At 42.3% G+C, this 20,133-nt stretch overlaps 1 protein-coding gene across 2 annotated transcripts in view; it reads right to left on the minus strand.

The window, feature by feature from the left end:
• Window positions 1-2,693: 2,693 nt before the first annotated feature.
• The window catches only part of INO80 (INO80 complex ATPase subunit), a 133,787-nt gene continuing 116,347 nt past the window's right edge, over window positions 2,694-20,133 (minus strand). For both annotated transcript variants that reach the window (XM_030559501.1, XM_030559500.1), the window contains 8 exons: window positions 17,681-17,753; window positions 12,804-12,962; window positions 11,418-11,520; window positions 10,757-10,845; window positions 9,708-9,863; window positions 6,601-6,760; window positions 5,544-5,759; window positions 2,694-4,746 (listed from right to left, as the gene is read on the minus strand). In XM_030559501.1, the coding sequence (XP_030415361.1) occupies window positions 4,532-4,746; window positions 5,544-5,759; window positions 6,601-6,760; window positions 9,708-9,863; window positions 10,757-10,845; window positions 11,418-11,520; window positions 12,804-12,962; window positions 17,681-17,753 (1,171 nt within the window). In that variant the 3' untranslated portion in view covers window positions 2,694-4,531. The remainder of the gene's footprint in view (window positions 4,747-5,543; window positions 5,760-6,600; window positions 6,761-9,707; window positions 9,864-10,756; window positions 10,846-11,417; window positions 11,521-12,803; window positions 12,963-17,680; window positions 17,754-20,133) is intronic.

Genomic DNA, 20,133 nt, shown 5'->3' on the forward strand with positions numbered 1-20,133 from the left:
TGAAACCCATCCCAGAAAAGAACATTATGTAAGTAAAGTCTAACATCAAATGGGTTCAAAGCTTCATCTGCTTTGGAATACAAGGAAGGGACAAGGAACAGGAGAGGTGGGATTTAAGTTAGGGGTAGGATAAGGCTAGAGAAAGCCCAGAACCCAACATCTTGCTTTTCCTATTTTCAGAGGACATATGTCAAGAAGGCTTCTGGAAGAGCATTCCAACGTGCTGCAAGAAAGAGGAAGGTTGTAATTTGGAGCATAGGATTTACCATATTGGTTCAGACAATTGGGCTATTAAATCTGGTATCTTGCCAATAGCTGATGCTTCTGAAGGAGATGAATTCTTCTCCCCAACACTATTCCCCATTTACATCAACAAAAATCTTTCCCAACTTTTGCAGGTAATCAGATTATGCCCTTAAGCATGAGAAATAATTAGCCTTATCCTAGCAGTGCAGTATAAATCTAGTGAAGCTAAGAAATTAAGTAGCTCCCAGGTGAAATCTCTTTTAGACTATCTTTCAATATTTAGCAGACCAGTGTAACTGAGGTGATCTAGTCCTTGAATAGCTACTGAGAATGACAATATACTTGATCCAGGATTGAGAGCAAAAAGTTAGTGCACAGGCTGCAAACTCTAAACCCAGATGGCCTAAAGCGGGGGTTCTCAAACTTCATTGCACCATGACCCCCGTCTGACAACAAAAATTATTACATGACCTCAGGAGAAGGGACCAAAGCCTGAGACTGGCTGAGCCCTCCTGTCCTGGGGGGGTGCAGTGGATGGGGGACAGAGAGCAAAGCCCAAACCCCACCGCCCTGGGAAAGACTAAAGCCGAAGCCCAAGGGCTTCAGCCCCAGGCAGGGACCTGTAACCTGGGCCAGGCCACCCAGAACTGAAGCCCTCTGGACTTTGGCCTCGGGTGGTGGAGCTCAGGCTTCAACGCTGGACCCCAGCAAATCTAAGCCAGCCCTGGCGACCCCATTAAAATGGGATTGCGACCCACTTTGGGATCCTGACCAACAGTTTGAGAACCGTTGGCCTAAAGAAAGCTCAGTTAAAGGGATTTAAATGAAGATTTTAAAATCCTAAAGAGTAATGTTAACTCTGGTTAATATTTATACTTACAGTTTTACAGCAATAAGTGGATAAAGGGGTAAATGCTACACTCAAACAGCATGATGGACATATACAATCCCCAATGTCTCACAAATGTGTTAACACACAATTTACCATACCAGCTCAGACCATAAAGTCATTTAGTCCAGTATCTTGTTTTCAGAAGTAGCAAGTATCTGATGCTTCAGAGGAAAGACAATTGTTCAACACAGTACCTGGGTAAAGAGGCCATGAGAATTTCTACCTGACACTTCAAAGCAAGTGGTTTCATTATGCATATCCATTATATTCTCTTGTATTGTGCATATAATGCCCAGTGTTAATGGACAGTCATAAAAACTAAGCTGCCTTTTAAAAAAGCCCCAACACTATTTGTCTTGATAATCTCCAGCAGTAGTGAATTCCAAAAGTCAACTGTACTTTGAATAAAACAGTATCCATTTTAATTCCTTTTAAATGTACTGCTCTCTAACTTCATCAAGGGTACCCTTGTTCTCATATTACACATAATGATAAAGAAGAACTGATCAGTTTTCAGTACAATCCTTCACAGAAGTGAGAGGTGGAAGAGTCTTCAGACAGGTCTACACTTAAGTGCAGCTGCGCCGATGCAGCATTTTAAGTGAAGACATACCTATGCTGACAGGATAGCTTCTCCCATTGGCATAGTTAATCTACCTCCACAAGAGATGGCAGCTGCGGAGAAGCTCTCCTGCCAACATAGTGCTGTCTACCCTGGGGCTTAGGTTGGTATGACTATGTCACTTAGGGGTGTGGATTTTTCACACCTCTGAGCGACATAGTTATGCAGATATAGGTCTGTAGCACAGACCTAGTGTAGGTCATCCTGTTTATCTCCCTGCCTATGAAGGGAGGGAGATAGATAATTGTTCCCTGCTATGCATCTTCTAGAGTTTGCACAGTCTACTTTAAACGTCCCAAACAATTAGGCTTCCATCACCTTCCCTGACACAGCATGACAGGTCATTGAGAATTTTTTTTTAAATTAATTTGACTACCTCAAATCTAGTATTCTCACTTTAAGTCTTTGTAGATTAAATTATAATAAATCTTTGCAATCTCCTCCTATACGCAAGGTTCTCCTCATTTTCTTTACCTTGCAATGGCATTATTTCAATCTCTGGCATAACTTTCTAGCAGTTTAAAAAAAATGCATATAAACAAACCCTTGACAACTCCGTTTGAAGGAATAACTGTATGGACTGAAGCACTGAAAAAGGAGTCAACCATTTTCCAGACACGAGATCTGCGACCTTCCTTGGAAGAAATTCATCTGCTATCCTGTAATGTACTGTACATGTTCTCTCTGCACTGCACATAGTAGGTTGCTTAGTTATATAAAATGTACATATCCAGTAAATTAATTAGACAACAAAAACAGCAGAAAATAATTAGAGTGCGCTATTGCTCAGAGAGTAGAACACAGACCACCTGATTCCAAAGCCTAAGCACACTTACACATCCCCACAGATGTGCACTCCCACACACTTCACTACCTCACTTTCCCCCATTCATATGGCTACACGAGTACAAACCACAGAGACTCTGATTTACATAAAATTATCTCACTGAATTTATTTAAGATTTTCTTCTCCAATTAGTAAAAGGAAGATGTGTCTCTTTTTATACATATATACAAGTTCAGTTATAAAAATAGACAGCACATTCAAAGAGAAAAAAGGCTTGGCATTTTTCTGATTCCCTCTAAATATCATATATACATGTGAATATGAGGGGAAGGGGGAAGTCTTCATGATTTAATTTAAGTGACACCCCCCAATTATCCCCTACAAATCTGTTTAAAAATCAACCAAACTAAACTCAGTTCTGCTATTTTCAGGTGTGCAAATTTGAGGCAGAGCCCACGAGAAGCACTTGCTTCACCACTGTGAGATGCCAGGCAAGGGGTTTGGGGATGAAAAAAAAAAATCATCTGCTGTCACAGCAGAGACCTGTAACTCATAGCTTGCTTCTCTTTCTCTCACAATGGATGAAAGTGCCCCAGTAGCATAGCCATTTGATTTCAATGAGCCTGACAGGAGAACTGCTCCCCCCCCACCTATGTCTCAGTGCAATGCAGACAACACTTACAGCCAAGTCAGGGGCTATAGAGAGGTTTGTGCATTTAGGATGGGGAAAGAGAAATCTGAGAGAATGAGGACACAGAGCGGCACTGACAGCACTCCTGTTCTCTTTAATGGCTTCTATAAGTCTTATGGGGCTTGGCTACTAGTGCCTGCACATTGTAATGCATTCAGCCAAGCTGCTGCGTGAGACAATCACTGACAAATGGGAAACATGCTGGAAGAACATACTCTGTAGGCGCTTGGAATGGGGGACTTCATTTTTCCCAGAGGGTTGACTGGCACACTCCTTGTTTCAGTAAAGTTGCCCATTGCTCCCCTTGTGGCATAGCAAGCTGCCGTACCCAAAAGGCAACATCAGCAAGTTCTGCTATTGCACAATGAGAGGAATAGCAATGAACTTCGTCCCCCTACACATCAGCATTCCCTCTTCTTGAAACATACACAAGCAGAACCTGATGGTTCCTACACCTTTTAAGAGCTCAGCATACTGAGAGAGATCATTGTTAAATCCAGCATAGCAAATGTTCAATGCTAACAGACCTGGACTTTGAAATGTAAACCAGTTACTTGCAGCTTCTTTCTCTCTGTGAAGCAGATGTAGGAACACTAAATAGGCGCACTCTGTCGAATTGTGGTTCCAGCTCCTGCTAGATGTTTAGAACAGATTCAAAAGCATAGTGCTGACAAGAGTCCAGACCCTGGAAACTGTGAGATTTCTTTCCCATGGCCTTGAAATCAAGGTCTTCAGATAATTCTTCATAGAATCCCTAGATTCACTACTGATTCACACTAGAGAAGCCAGACTATTCAAATACCCAGCTCCCCTGGATGGGCACACCCTCAAATGCACTGTCAGGTCCTCAGTGCACAGGGTTTCTCTGACTTCATAGAATACCCTCCAAGTTCAGATACTGATTTCTTAGAATAAGAATGGAGCTGAACTCCATCTGAAGCTGAAAAAAGAGGAAGGACAGTACACTGGTGTGTTCAAAACCACAAACAGCTGCAGGATCTCTCTCACAGCACGCTTGTAGGATGTATCAGTAAATCTTAATTGAAAAACTAATCTGAAACATTCTCAGTTAACCCCACTCCTTATCCATACTCCTCACAGAATCTGCAAAAGTAATTTTTTGGATACACATAATCAAGGTGCTCACGTAAACCACCCATCCCCATTGTGCTGTGATTTTCTTTTCACAGACATGTGGGATGGCAACAGGCATTTATCTGCATGCCTTCTGCTGGCAGGGTGGGCTACTTTGAAAGCCAATACGGTTAAGGTAAGCTCCAGGGCTCAAATTTACTACCGCCCACCCGAGGTGTGGGCTCCTTTGCTTTGTTTCCGAACTGGAGTTTCTGGTATAGTGCTGGTCACATTTAAGCTTTTTGGGGTCCCACAAACACTGTTGCCTTTGCTCAAGGGGGAATTCAAAGGAGAAGAGGTGCTTGAAGGTCCAAAGTCTGCAAGTCCAGCAGGCCGAATTATTGATGTCTGGAGAGGACTGTTTGCAGACATACCTAGCAACAGGGGAAAGAAGGGAAAAAAAAAAAAAGATTCCACGTGAACACACCATTCACACACTGTGGCTTGTCAGTAACAAAAAATTTAACTTCTGTGACTTGCATTTACATTAAAGGAATATATTAACAGACTCTTAATTCATGCTCTTTAATCCAACTTGCTTTCACTGACCACCCTGTGCTTATGAATTGTCTGAGCCTGTTGATCACATAAGGGAGAGAGGTCTAACAGGGAGCCATAGCCCATCTGGTATACACCACTTTGCCAGGTCCTCAGCAGGTGTGAATCACTGTAGCACCAATTGATTTAAATGGAGTTATGTCAAATCAAACAGCTGAAGTTCTGGCTCTACAGTTATAGCTACAGAGCTACCACATGACAACCGCAAAGAACAGCGATAGTCATGTTTCAGTGGTAAGCAGCACTGTCCAATCTGATCAAACAAAATCCCATTTCACTGAGAGAGGAAGGAAATGCATGAAGTGCTACATAATCCAAGGGCAAGCAAGACTTCTGCCTAGAAAACATAAGATCAAAAACCTAGAGGAGAGTTAGAGGTAGTGCTCCCAATCTCTTACTTCCCCTGCATTGGGGTGGTGGAACTTGCTGTACTATCACAATCTTCTGACGTCATACTACATGCCATTCAGTACAGCTACATGACTGAATCGCAATGAGAAAGAACACAAGACTCTAGAGATACTATAATACAATTCCTGTTCCCTGGCAGGATGTCTGAACAGCCTTACATCAAAACATCGTTCAGTTTGCTCTATGTAGTAGTCTCCCTTACCTTTAGACACATTGTACCCGTATGCTGCATATGCTGCTGCAGAGGCCGCTGCTGCCCCTGCTTTGGCACCTGCCATTGCAGCTGCACTTCCTGCTGTTGACTTCCGGCTCCGACCTTTCCCTGTGCCTTTGGATCCACTGCCTGAACCTTTAGGGCGACCCCGGCTTCTACCTGAATTACCTCTCCCTGTGACAGGTATATCTTGGATTGAAATTCCTTAAACAATGAAGGGGGAGATGAACATATTAGTTGTTGTAATACACAAGGTGACTCATGAGTTAAATACAACTTCACACATACCTGACATCTACATCAGCCTGCTAGTAACTAAATCGTCAACCCCCATGAAAAAACAAATACACGAGTTTTGTTCCTCAATTTCTTCTCATTAGTCACACCTCACTAACTTCAATTAGCTGTCATTACTGAGCCCCGCTCCTAAATCCAGGGAAGAACTCTCCTTTATATCCCAGGAAAAACAACACTCTTATTTGGAGATACTCTGGCTCTTCCATTTGCTACCTATAAGAAACCCATCAAAAACTAGGGCTATAATTATTTTGGAATACAGAATTATGGTAGCTAATGTCATGCAATTACAGCTGGCTCAATCATACAATGAAAAGGTAGGCAATACAGAACCTGTCCCTGGGCTCACAGTGAGATCAGGGAAAAGCTTAAACATATAAGTGAATGGTCCTATGGAGGAGTCTACTTCTTTACACAGCTGTCTAGTAATAGCAGTGAGCTTTACTGATATGTACACATTGCAAAAAGGGGAACAGACCTTTGCATCACAGGAACAAGAAACACTTGTATTACATATCATGGGAATGGTAAAGCATGACAGATGATTGAATACATCAGTAGATGACACTATCTGTCAAAGCTGAAAAAAATTCATAATGAGAAGGAACTCTTTCATAGACCTTTTCACCCCTCACTAAATCCTACAAGGCAGGCATAAAGTGGGGGTAGAACAACTATACTCTGTAGATATACAAAGTCCAAGCTTGACTACTCCTTGTAAGTATTAGCGTAAGTGAAGAGTACTGACCATTCATGGTATCCGAGACTGAGCCAGTGATGGAAGCAGGAGAGTTTGTGGCCCTTGACTGTGGTGCTGAAGAGGCTGGATCATCCACAATCACCAGCATGTCACTGCTACTTTCATCAGGAGGGATAGACCCCATATGCAACTCGCTGCTGATGGAGATCTAGACAGCACAGCGACAAAACCCATCAGCTTGTTTACAGCAAGGGTAAAAGCATGCTAAGAACTTCAGAAAAGGTGCAACTAGATTAAAGAGCATTTTACTCCCAGGCAATTAAATGACAGCTAGCCCTGGCTCTCTCTCAATGCAAGACAGGAAACATGATATATATCCTGTCTCATCATACCATGTCCTCTGCTTACACACAGTGCAAAATTAAATTCTCTCCCCAGCCGATGTTTAATGTTCAACTCTGAACTAAAATACATGCTAACTTTAAAAATGGGAGATTCAGGGATTTGGCAGAGATCCAAAGAGAATCTTTATTTCCTCTTCATTCAACCTTGTGATTGATTACCCTCAAGAGAGCACCCACTTCAGGAGAAAGGTTGAGAATCCTGTTCTCTGCTCCACCACTACTGCTAATCAAAACCTTTTAGTAATGAGTGAAGGATCTTAATTAACTCAACCTGGTATAAAAACCAGGGATGGCTCTAGGGATTTTGCTGCCCCAAGCATGGCAAGCAGGCTGCCTCCGGTGGTTTGCCTGCGAGAGGTCCACCGAAGCTGCAGGACCAGCAGACCCTCTGCAGACAAACCACCGACGTCAGCCTGCCTGCCGCCCTCGCGGTGCCGGCAGAGCGCTCCTCCACGGCTTGCAGCCCCAAGCACGCGCTTGGTGTGCTGGGGCCTGGAGCCACCCCGATAAAAACAATAATATGTATTTAGTACTATAGAAGAACATGGCTCTTTAAAAACATGAAGGAAGACAAGATCTGTGCTGTGAGATATATCTGTTTAAATTAGAGAACACAACAATTAAGGACCAGAAACACATGAGGGAGAAGAAAGAGCTCTAGGAGAGACTAGTGATGGATGATTTCACAAAAACTGAGCTTTCAGGAGGTATTTGAAGGAAGAGAGGGAAGTTGCTTTGTTCACAAAAACAGAGACTGTTCCAGGCATGGGAAGAAGTCGTGATAAGAAAAAAGGCACAAAGTCACAAATGTGAAGAGAATATAAAGATGAGGAAGGGGAGAGTAGGAGGAAACAAGCTGGAATGCAGGCAGGAGTGGAGCGATACAGAGTTTGAAGGTAAAGAGGAAGGGCTTGATGCAGAAAAAGGCAGAAAGTCAGTGAAAGAGCCACAATGATGAGATCATCAGAGCAGTGGAAGGGGAAGATTATTTTAGATAGACTGGTTTGAATTCATGGGTCAATATTAGGTTAAGACATCTCTGGTTCCCTAACAGTACACGGGTTCCACTCTAGCTAGAGAGCAGAAAGCAAGAGTCCTAAAGACCACAAGACTGAGGGCTTGTCTACATCAGAAAGTTGCAGCGCTGGTGAGGGAGTTACAGCGCTGCAACTTTGAAGGTGTACACATCTGCAGGGCATCACCAGCGCTGCAACTCCCTGTTTGCAGCGCTGGCCGTACTCCCGTTTTGTCTCGGGTGTAGAGGATCCAGCGCTGGTGATCCAGCGCTGGTAATCCAATGTAGACAGTTACCAGCGCTTTTCTTGACCTCCGTGGAAGGAGGAAGCCTCTGGTAATCAAGCTGGTTTCCTTTCCCGGTTTGCTCTCTCGGTCCTGGAGCCACCCAGCAAACCGCAGGGAAGGAGACCTGCTTGCTCGGGGTTCCGGGACCGAGAGAGCAAACCGGGAAAGGAGACCAGCTTCGCCGCGGTTTGCTCTCGCGTTCCCGGAGCCACCCAGCAAACCGCAGGGAAGGAGACCTGCTTGCTCGGGGTTCCGGGACCGAGAGAGCAAACCGGGAACGCCGCGGTTTGCTCTCTCGGTCCCGGAGCCAGCCAGCAAACCGCAGGGAAGGAGACCTGCTTGCTCGGGGTTCCGGGACCGAGAGAGCAAACCGGGAACGCCGCGGTTTGCTCTCTCGGTCCCGGAGCCAGCCAGCAAACCGCAGGGAAGGAGGCCTGCTTGCTCGGGGTTCCGGGACCGAGAGAGCAAACCGGGAACGCCGCGGTTTGCTCTCGCGTTCCCGGAGCCACCCAGCAAACCGCAGGGAAGGAGACCTGCTTGCTCGGGGTTCCGGGACCGAGAGAGCAAACCGCGGCGAAGCTGGTTTCCTTTCCCAGTTTGCTCTCTCGGTCCCGGAACCCCGAGCAAGCAGGTCTCCTTCCCTGCGGTTTGCTGGGTGGCTCCGGGACCGAGAGAGCAAACCGCGGCGAAGCTGGTTTCCTTTCCCGGTTTGCTCTCTCGGTCCCGGAACCCCGAGCAAGCAGGTCTCCTTCCCTGCGGTTTGCTGGGTGGCTCCGGGACCGAGAGAGCAAACCGCGGCGAAGCTGGTTTCCTTTCCCGGTTTGCTCTCTCGGTCCCGGAACCCCGAGCAAGCAGGTCTCCTTCCCTGCGGTTTGCTGGGTGGCTCCGGGACCGAGAGAGCAAACCGCGGCGTTCCCGGTTTGCTCTCTCGGTCCCGGAACCCCGAGCAAGCAGGTCTCCTTCCCTGCGGTTTGCTGGCTGGCTCCGGGACCGAGAGAGCAAACCGCGGCGTTCCCGGTTTGCTCTCTCGGTCCCGGAACCCCGAGCAAGCAGGTCTCCTTCCCTGCGGTTTGCTGGCTGGCTCCGGGACCGAGAGAGCAAACCGCGGCGTTCCCGGTTTGCTCTCTCGGTCCCGGAACCCCGAGCAAGCAGGTCTCCTTCCCTGCGGTTTGCTGGGTGGCTCCGGGACCGAGAGAGCAAACCGCGGCGAAGCTGGTTTCCTTTCCCGGTTTGCTCTCTCGTCCCGGAACCCCCCTTGAAGCCGCCCAACAGCGCTGCAGTGTGGCCACATCTAACACCACTTGCAGCGCTGGTTGCTGTAAGTGTGGCCACTCTGCAGCGCTGGCCCTATACAGCTGTACTAATACAGCTGTAACAACCAGCGCTGCAAAATTTTAGATGTAGACATGGCCTAAGGTGGCATGGGAGATGGTTTAAAGACAATCTCACCTCACTGAAGGGGCTGGGCATGGCAGAGTCTACACTAATGAATGAGTCATCCCCATCAGCAGAAAGGTTGGAGTTATCAGCAGACGGAACAAATGGGATCACCAGGTTCATGCCCTCTTTCCTTCTCTTGCCATCCAACTCATCTTCCTTTTTCTTCTGCAGATAAGCAAAACAAACCAGTAATACAAGGACTGAAAATACATTAAGGAAGAAGAAATGGTGCAAGTAAACTGGGAAGCCCACCATCCAGTGCAATATAACAAGATAAAGGCCATGCATGGCATTTACCAATAAGGTGTGTTGGGATTTTTTCTGGAGGACATGGCACCAGAAGTTTGTACATTAAATTTAGTAAGGTTTTTTAATATGGCTTGAATGAGATATCAGCATTTCCGCTACTGAAGAGTTAGAGGATTTTGATTTCAAGTTTTTTTTAAAAGTGAGCATGAAAAGCTTTCTTGTAAACTCTGATTATCCAAATTCCAATATCTTAAATTCAGACTATGCAAATCTGAATAGCCAGAAAATGAAATTCTGATTTTACAAATTTCTGTTTCCCCTCTCATTAAGCCAGATAGTGAGATTTTACTGGTATCGGGTATTGAATTTACATTCCATTTGTACACTCCCAGAACAAAATCTGATAAGATGACAGCATCAGTAAACCTCTGATTTATGAACTATGAAAACAGAAAAGTATTATGCCATTTAGTTCTTTAAACTAGAGGGTTCCAAACTGCTCTGTGATCACTGGTGGTTCGAAGAGTTCTATACACGCACAGCGCTTCATTATTTCCAAGCTGCAAGTTGCATTAAAAGGCAGATAAAGATACAAGTAAAAGATACATTACATATTTTCCTAATATTACCTTCATATGTAAACAATCGCTCTAGTTGCCACAGGGCTGTTACATAATAGGGAATGGGAGAAGAGGATGTCCATGAAATCACCTTTGTATTAAAACTTGGGCCATACTATGTAATAGTGTGAGAACCCCTGCTTAAAGTCTTTCAGACTCTTCCCCACAACAATCCTTGCATCAAAGTACCTTTTCAGCATACTTCTCCCTCTTTCGTTTACGTTCTTTCACACGATTTGTCTCCTCCTGCTGCCGCTTCTCCTCCTGACGCTGACGCACTGTCAGGAAACAAAGGTAGCAAAAGCATAATGTAAGAATCAGTTTCTCAAAGCTATTTCTTATCCCTCTATAAATATTATTTATCTCACAAAAGACTCCGGGTCTAGAAAAAGCCCTGGATAAAACCTAGCAATATTATACTAACAGACTGAAAGTCCCTGAAGAGTAATGCTAGATTCAAACTTCCTGAAATCAGAAAAGTAAAAGCCTCATTGGGAAATTCTTCTCTCAAGTGGTATCAAAATGTGCATCTACATTGTACATCCAAATGTGTGCTGAAATATAAAGTTCTTATTTGCATTTATTTGGCCAAAGCTTTGTCATTCATGAATAACGTGGTGATCCTAAAAAAGTGACATTAAAAACTTTATACTGCACCATCACATATCTCATACGCATTTCAATCAATAGTGACATGAAACCAGCTTGAACTAAAAACAATTAGTGATACAAAATAAGCCAGGAAACAGAAGGGGTTATCTACAGTGCATGTGTTTGTAGGGGTTGAGAGGAAAAGTTTCTAAACCAATGAAGCACAGGACAGAAGGAGAACAACGTGCACTGCACATACATTTCTTCTCGAGTTCCTCATCATCCAGCAGAAGGCTGACCACTTCTTTGGGTTTCAAGGTGTCTGGTTTGAAATTGCCACCTGAAATCACCATCCGCTGGATCTAAAAGTAAAGAAAATATAAACAGAGAAACCATGAGCTATTTTATTTTCTCTTTACTAAATACTAACCAGGAAAAGGTGCTAGTTAAAATAGTGAAGGTCAGGAAAAAAAAAGTTTGATTATTCTATCCTGATAAACCCAACAGCAGAATTTAACCCAGTACTAAACAAATATTAATTAATAATCCTCAGCCTCCCTGTGAGGTAGGTATTACTATCCCTATTTTTCAAGTGACTTACATGGGAGGCTGTGTGGTTTAGGATTTTAGGAGGCCAAAGTTCTAAACCCTAGATTTGACACCAATTCAGTGTGTGGACATGACCAAGTCCCATAACCTCTCTTGGTGGATCTACACTGACAGAAATCAAATGCACAAGTCATCACTGGTGGTAATAACCGTGGAAGCTATAGTATAAAAAGATCAGGAGTATGTGTCAACTGTCAAAGATGACAGCCACCTCCCAACCCACTCGGTGTTAGGCAGCCCTAATCTGCATGCAAAAGGGAAACACACACTAATTCAGGGTGGGCAAGATGGATGCACTCAGTTAGGGGTGCATCAATTGCTGCAATACAACTAACCAAAGCACCGTTGATTGAAGGCTCTAATGTAGTCAAAGTCTAATCCAGAGGAAAGATGGTACAATTCCTGAGCCCCGTCTGCAATACAACTTTCAATGCTGCTACCACTAACAATGGTTCATTGTGCACTCAATTTATCAAGTATAGATGTGCTCCCTGAAGGTGTTGTGAGGCTCAAGGTTTTACAGCATTTACTGCTTGATTCTGCAAGATGTTGAGCACTTTTGTGAACCTTCGTATCTCAAATAGACCCCTTCTGGTTTTTGTCAAAACTTCCTGAAAAAATTCTATACATATTTGGTAAGATCAGATCACATATTTGAAATTGTAGGCAGAGTGGTTTAGTTTTGTAGAATTTAGTGGTTGGTGTGCCATGATGGTTTGTCTACACCAGAAAAACTGGAATCCCTAGATTAACAACAGTGTAAGCTTTAGTCTAAACTGGGTTCAGGCATTTTCAGCAAGAACAGTGGGGTTTTTTACCACATGACATGATACCACCTGGGCTGTGTCCACATTACACAGTGCAGCTACCCTGTTATAATATGGATACTATTTTTTCCCCCTTCAGCACAGAGATACCCATATAGGTCTCTCTCTATGTCTGAAGAGACTATTCTACTTCTCGAGCAATTCCACAGCTGAACTCTCTGCTATCCACTCTACCCCACTCTTGTTCCAGATGGCTTCTTCATTCCTACCTCACTCTTCTCTTTTGCTCTCTGCAATATGCGCTCCTCAATGGTGCCTTTACAGATCAACCGGTAAACAGTGACCTGTTTCGTCTGACCCAGTCTGTGTGCCCGGTCCATGGCCTGCTGGTCCACTGTTGGATTCCAGTCACTGTCATAGAAAATTACCTGCATAGGAACATCAGAGAAGCACAGATAGGGTTAAAATGACTAGAATACTTTGGATTTAGATGTATGTATTGAGAAAAGAAAAGAACCTGCCACTGTGGGGACTTTAGTCTGCTATACTTGCAAACTGCAGACTGAAGTTCCACAAAGCCTTCCATGGTACAGGATTGTAAAATCCTTTGCACTGCACTTCAGGTGCTTCCAAACTGCTGTTTACCATTAGTGTTTGGAATCCTATGGAACAGCTGAGGAAGTCCTATCTACCTTGACATATTTTGCTTGGATGAACAGAATTCTGAAGTTTATTACAATACAAAAAATAAGCATTGCCTGAGACCATCTATATTATAAAATACATTTTTAGAAGCTGTATGATTTGCTTGCAAAAATTCAATCTAAGTGAGCAGTTCATGTAAAGAGTTTCTGTACAAGAACAATTTCTTCTCTCAAATCAGAAAAAAATATCTTTTGGTGCTCCTATCACAAACATCAACTGCCATCTTAAATTAATATTCCATTTTTATCCCAAAATACTTTACATACATATACCATACGAAACAGAAATTAAAAAAACATTAAGACTGAAAAGTGAAGCACGCCAAACATTAAGGAAACCCAGAACTAAGGTAGCTTATGCAAGACTGCAGAAGCTCTCCTATTTTTCTTCAGATAAAGTCTCAGGTGGTTGTTTTTTCAACCCTACTGCTACAACAGCTTTTCAGTTTAAGGCACTTCCATATGAAATTGATTCTTCTTTTAGAATCCTTACTGCTTCATAAATGGTCTGTTGAGGTGTCTATCTTTCATGGACTGGTCTTGTTTTTATCTAATTACCTCATTAATGCTGTCACATACAAGAAGAGTCCTGGCTGTTTTCTGAATTTATACTGGAATCCTTTTCTGCATGGATGGTTTCTGTTCTCCCTTGCTGTAATCAGGAATCTGATGCAGGCTGAGTGCTAGGATCACCTATTTCCCCATGGTATTGAAGAATTTGTGGGCAAATGACGTGAACTGGGAGCCAGCTTCTGATTTCTTCTAACTCGAAAACTCCCAATCTCATGGGGCAAAGTATCCAAGGAGGATTCTGACTTCATGAAGGAATTGCCTGAGGGTTTTCTTTGCTATCCCTCCGTCTTATTAGATTTTTATGCATCCCATTCAAAAGAAAAGTTCTGGTGAACTCTGATATGAAAGAGCAGTGACTTTAACTGCTTTCTTTTTGGTCATTTAAAAGTTACTCTTTCCTTTTTTTAATATAATTGTTGGTTGATGGGACCTCACATGTGACCTTTATCTTGTAGGAGCAGTGCCCACCCTCTGACCCATTAATATTACCATCCAACTGCACTGGCTGGGGGATAGGGGTGTTGGAAGAGCTCTTGCACAGGAAGAGGAAGACCAGAAATGCTGACCAAGTCAGTCACTGCTGGTACAGAAGTGGAAGGTTTGCTTCCCCATATATCTACTACAAGAGAGGAGCTCCAAAAGAATTCTCTCTTGCAGGAGGAAGGCCTGTCTTGCTTGCCAGTCTTCTTGTTTTTCTTTGCAAAGTGCATGTACTGCTGTTGGTCTTCTGATGCTGACTTGAGAACCATGCTGAATCTGGGAACAATGGTTTCTTCAGGAATGTCAGGTTTGGGGGCTGACGCGGGTCATATGGCTTTCTGTTGTTGAAGAGTTTGGCCCCTATCTAGAGGCCAAAGATATTACAGGGATGCAACATATTTAAGGTTATGCAGAGCCTCATAAATATGGGGTACCTAAGAGTACAAGAGACATTTTGGTCTCTAGAAGAAGAGACTTTCTGCTTGTGCCATCCTCTTGCATCAGCTAGTTGCTGAGTTCCCTAGATAGAGAAAACAACTCTGTGCTGTGGGGGAAGGTGGTGAGAGAAAACAAAACAAAACAAAAAAAGTACTAGAAGAATTTCACCAGGCTTTTGATTTAAAATAGCGGAGCAAGCCAGAGCTCCTGAGCTGTCTGTCTGTCTTTTAGGTGGGAACAGAAACATCTGGCACAAAGTTACCTATTGAGGTTTGCCCAGAACACTACAGTAGCTACAATTATCCCATTAGCAGAACAGATATGACCAACATGTAAAGGGTAAATGGATTTGTACATTTCAAGGAGTAAAGATGACTATTCAGAGCAAGTATTTCATATATCAAAATATAGTTGCCCTAATTCAAATTCAGAAGACAGTATCTTCAATAAACCCAAAAGAAAAGCAGATTAAATGGACTCAATAAAAGCAGGCAAGAACTCCTCCTTTTCAAGTCATGTGAAGCTCTTTGTGCTTCTGTTGATATACAGCTACTCTTCATTGGCCTTTGAAATATGCAACTTTGGAATCACCCAAATAAATCCTTCATGTAACAGAATAAAGTTGCAGAAAATCTAGGTCAATCATTCTTAATTTCACAGTGCAAGCCCTTTCATGTTTTAGAAGAACACTATAACCATAGCAAGAGAGTAGTCTATCAGCAAAGATACAATTTGGTCATGGAGGTCACCGATTCTATGACTTTAACAGACCTCCGTGACTTCTTTGGCTCAGACTCAGCTCCAGCCCTAGGCGGCAGTGGGGCTCAGACTGTCAGCCCCCAGCAGTGGTGGAGGGGCTCGAGCTATCAGCGCCCCCACCTCCCTCGGGCTTTGGCCTCCTCCAGCACCATACCCCAATTTTGTACTTTTTTACTGTCACTGTTCCAAGATTTTTGCTTAATTTTACCATGACAAAAAACCATATCCATATCTACTCATAAATCTCAAAATTCCAGTTCAAAATACCCCAAATTAAGAACTATATTGGTTATACCAAACAATGTGAAAGTGTCTGACATCTAGCCATCTTTGTTTGTACAGGTAACGCTGTGGCTGCTTGCTTTGTTCTCATTTCTTTAAGAGGCTGCAAATGGGGACAGACTGGTTGAAAAAGGGAGGGTATGGAGATTTTAAGCTCAGAAGCCTGCTGCCTTTCCAAGACCAAGAGCCACAGTCTCACTTGCTGTCAAACCTAAGCATACACAAACTAAAAAGATTACAAGCATTGGAATAGATCAATGATTCACATGGTCCGGTATCCTTTCTCAGTAGTTAATGACAGTTGCTTCAACAGAAGATACCTCTCCCCTGCAATTCACCTAGCTAATTGTGCAATATTATACCATGGGTAAGTGGAAGGAGAAATGTTTTCCTGACCTTGGCTGGTGGTGACCTCATCTTCTGAAGCATTAGGGTAGGAAATCTTTGTAGTTCTTACCCTCAGTAATTTATAGTTGTGTTCTTATTCATATTTTTTAAAAGTGTCACCTTTTTTTTGGAAACTTAAGATCCTGTAGCAGCAAATTCCATTGGTTAATTAAAATATAGTTCCTTCCATCCATTTTAAATGTAATGCCTTTAATTTAATAGATTTCAATTTCATGCATTATTTACTCAAGTCAGAACGTCTGTTAAGTATCCATTTGAGACTAAAACTTAAGTTTATCAGACTGAAAGAATATACAAAAGATAAACAGCAAAACAAGTTTTTAATGTATTTCACTGAAAAAATGCTGTACAGCCAGGCAAGTCCCAACTGTTGCTTGGAAGGCTCAAAGTGTGCTCACCATGTTAATCAACATGACTGCTGTGCTTATTTCTCTGTTTACTTATTGCACATTTTTTTTTATCCTATTTACCTCAGCTGGGTGATGGATTTTGGCCAGATTCATACACTTAGTGGGAAAAAGCCCCAACAATAATTCCATTTTATTTGATTTATCATGCAAGTTGTATAGCAGCTTTTAGAAGATACTCAGTCTATGCCCTCTTGAATGCCAACATTATGTCTTTTCTTTCCTACTTTTCTTTTAGCAGTTCATGCTTATTGAACTAATTTTTATAATTTCAGAAAAAAAACCACTGAAACTCAACAACTGCCAATTTTAAAGTCCTAGTGAATTAAAGTGATCCAGCAGCAGTTCATACACAGCAGTCTGATATGGTGTAGACATGAAATGGAAAGTTGACCCATTATTCTTAAATTGGATTGCCAGAGTTGTACTAATCTACTGACAGATTCAACAAGTACTACAGCCTGGCTTATTGGCTGCTCTGCCCATTCTCTGATGTCACAAATGCTTTCAAAGTGGACAGTGCTGTAATCATTTTGCTGAGGCAAGTTACCATATTCCTTTACTACTGAAGCTTAAGTTTAAATTGTCCAGTGGTAAAGTACAATCCATTGTGAAAGTGTATTATCTGCTATTTGTAAGCTCCCAGTGTCATTCCAGGTTCACTCAAAGCAGACATTAAAAACTCTTAGGGGAAGGGTTGTCTCCAAGATCTCACACAGCCAGTGCTGTAGGTCTGCAATTGTTTATAAACTGTTTCTTTATTTCTCATACATGCCACAAACTGCAGAAATGTTTCCCAGATATGAGTGGAATCAATAAGATAATGCAGTTTCTTGATAAGAATGGTGGTATTTTAAAAAAACATGGCTGAGACAGCTCAGAGTTTCACACAGACAAGACTATCAGTTTTGCTACAGAACAGAGAAGAAGAAAGGTAGGAAAGCTTGAGAGAAAAGGGTGTTTGGGATATGTGAAGCCAGGATAAAACAAAAGAACAGTTACAACTGAAATTAACCAAAACAACAGTAAGCTAACTAACCTTCTACAGACATAGGTCTTGAGATCTGGTGTTACTATACTAAGCTATCCACCTACCGTGTCTGCAGCTGTGAGGTTAATGCCCAATCCTCCAGCTCTTGTGCTTAACAGGAACACAAAGATATCATTCCTGCAGACAGGAAGTGAAGAAAAAAAATCTGCTTAGTTTATGATGTCATTATTACAAACATTACGCTATATAATGAACGAGAAAAGAACCCCCCGGGAGGTTTTTATAGGTATTTAGGCACCTAACTCCCATTGGATGGTTTGAGAAAAAGGGGTGAGTGGAGAGGGAGAGAAAGAAAAGGAGTTAAAATATAGTTCAGTGATGCTTAAAGACACCTGTGACTGCAACATACAACAGAATATTCTTTTAAAAACATAGTAGAGGCTTCTTATACTTGATTACAATATAGGATGTGTTCATCTGGCCCATGTTACTCATTCAGCCTCTGAAGTCATGATTCCTGACCTGTAGTTTCACAAACATTTTCATAGAGCCAACTGTAAATCTAAGATTAGGCTGTCAAATGGTGGAATGAACAGAAGCTGATGAACTCAAACAAAAGATCCTGTCCAACTATAAATATCTACTGGTAAAGAATAAAGAAAGAGGAACTCAGAAAACATTACCTAGATAAAAAACTGTTCCTAAACTGAATGTTTTCTTTGAGGTCCCAAAATTTTTATTTGATTTTTTAATAAAAAGGAACAATCTGATTTTCCAGCTGTCTTGGCTTATACTGTTATAGCAGCATGACAGAAAAGGGCAAGAGCTTATCGCCTGAGCGTAAGTCTAGGATCTAAGAACTCCTGAATTCTGGCCCTAGCTGTGACACTGACCTTGAGCTACAAACTACAGTCTGTTTTCTTCATTTTCCTTATCTGTAAAATGCAGATAATATTACTTATCTATTTCACAAAATGTCATGGGGCTAGTAGTGAATTATTGTAAAATATTTTGAAGTTGAATGACTATTTACGCGATATCAATGACAGGATGATGCATGAAATCTGCAGTTTTGAAAGGTCCAAGTATCCTTTCCTGGAAATGTCAGAGGGAAGAGAGAGAGAGGGAGGATTTTACTATAGACCTTATGAATGTATCGTAGTTCTAGAATTGTGTGTTAACAGTGTCAAATTTACACCATCAGCTCAGGATTGAACAAAGACTGTGTTAACAGTGTTCTGCCAGGACATCCTGCAGAACAGCCTTTAGACTCAGTCAGACTTTTTCCTGGACGTATTCCTCACAAATAAATACTGCACAAGGGGAATTTAGATAGCTTTTTATAGGAATTCTTGTTTAGACTGCCTGACCTTTATATCAAAGGGATTTCTAGCTCAAATGGTTACTTTTCTTGATAGATGTTCTATTCATTAATAAAAATAATTTGCTGAACTTCTTACAGGAAGAAGTGTTCAAATTCTAGAGGAGATCATAACCAGTTGGAAATCTGTTTTGACTGCTGGAATCAATTAAATATTTAGGTAGTGTATTTTCATCTCACTTTTCTTGAAGGTTTGCACACGTTTGCCCTTTTCAAATATTCCTACTCAGAGAGGCTTACCTAATAGTCTCTACATAGCACACAATCCCCCTAAGTCCTTCTGCCTCAAAGGCAATGATGCTTGGTTTTATTTTCAAAACCCAAGAGTTCACATGTAGGTCCCACTCCACCTTCAAAACTGCAATTCCACTCTGACAAGGCCAGCACAAAGACCATCCTGTACTCTAGAACCAGCATTTTTATCCCTTGGCAGATGGAAAACAACAGTATTTTATAAATCCTATTGCTGTGAAAGGATAGTGATTTTGTTCTCAATGGCTAACAATTCATTCACAACAGTTGTTTTACCAATAAACATCACATCATCTCAGACTGTGGACTATTTGTCATAGCAACATCTTAGCAAGTTACATCCCATGACTACACGAGGGAACTTGAGTTAGTAAACATAAATACAGATAGTGGGTATAATATGCATTGACGGAGATGAAGTTTGCAACAATATGTAACCCTGTAACAAGATGAGATAGACTCCATATCCCTTCTTTTCATGTTAGTGTAACCTAAGAGGGCTGGTTTAGAAACTTTGCTTCATTACATTGGACTGGCCCTACATAACTCAGTTCCTATAGCTTAACATCAAAATTGGTAAGTAGAGCCCTACTGCCTAACAGACTATATAGTTTATTTCTTTTGCCCTTCTGTGAAACATACTGCACTTAAGTGACTGAGGCCTATTTCGAAAGCTCAAAATCACATCTGTGATTTCAATTTAACTCTCAGAATGTCACTCCACAGAACATATAGTACACCACATACCAGCATTTCATTCCCACTGGGATTCTCTATAGACAAGGCCATATTCAAGACAAGTAAGGACAGATTTTCTGGTACTGTAGAGTTGCTTTGTGCTACCGTATTTCACAGAAGCTTAGCTTCAGCCCTATGGCGCTCTTAAGCGCCACAGGACTAGAAATTCTGGTTAAACAAATGCCA

Source organism: Gopherus evgoodei, chromosome 4 (assembly GCF_007399415.2).
Source record: "Gopherus evgoodei ecotype Sinaloan lineage chromosome 4, rGopEvg1_v1.p, whole genome shotgun sequence".
Taxonomy (NCBI): domain Eukaryota; kingdom Metazoa; phylum Chordata; order Testudines; family Testudinidae; genus Gopherus; species Gopherus evgoodei.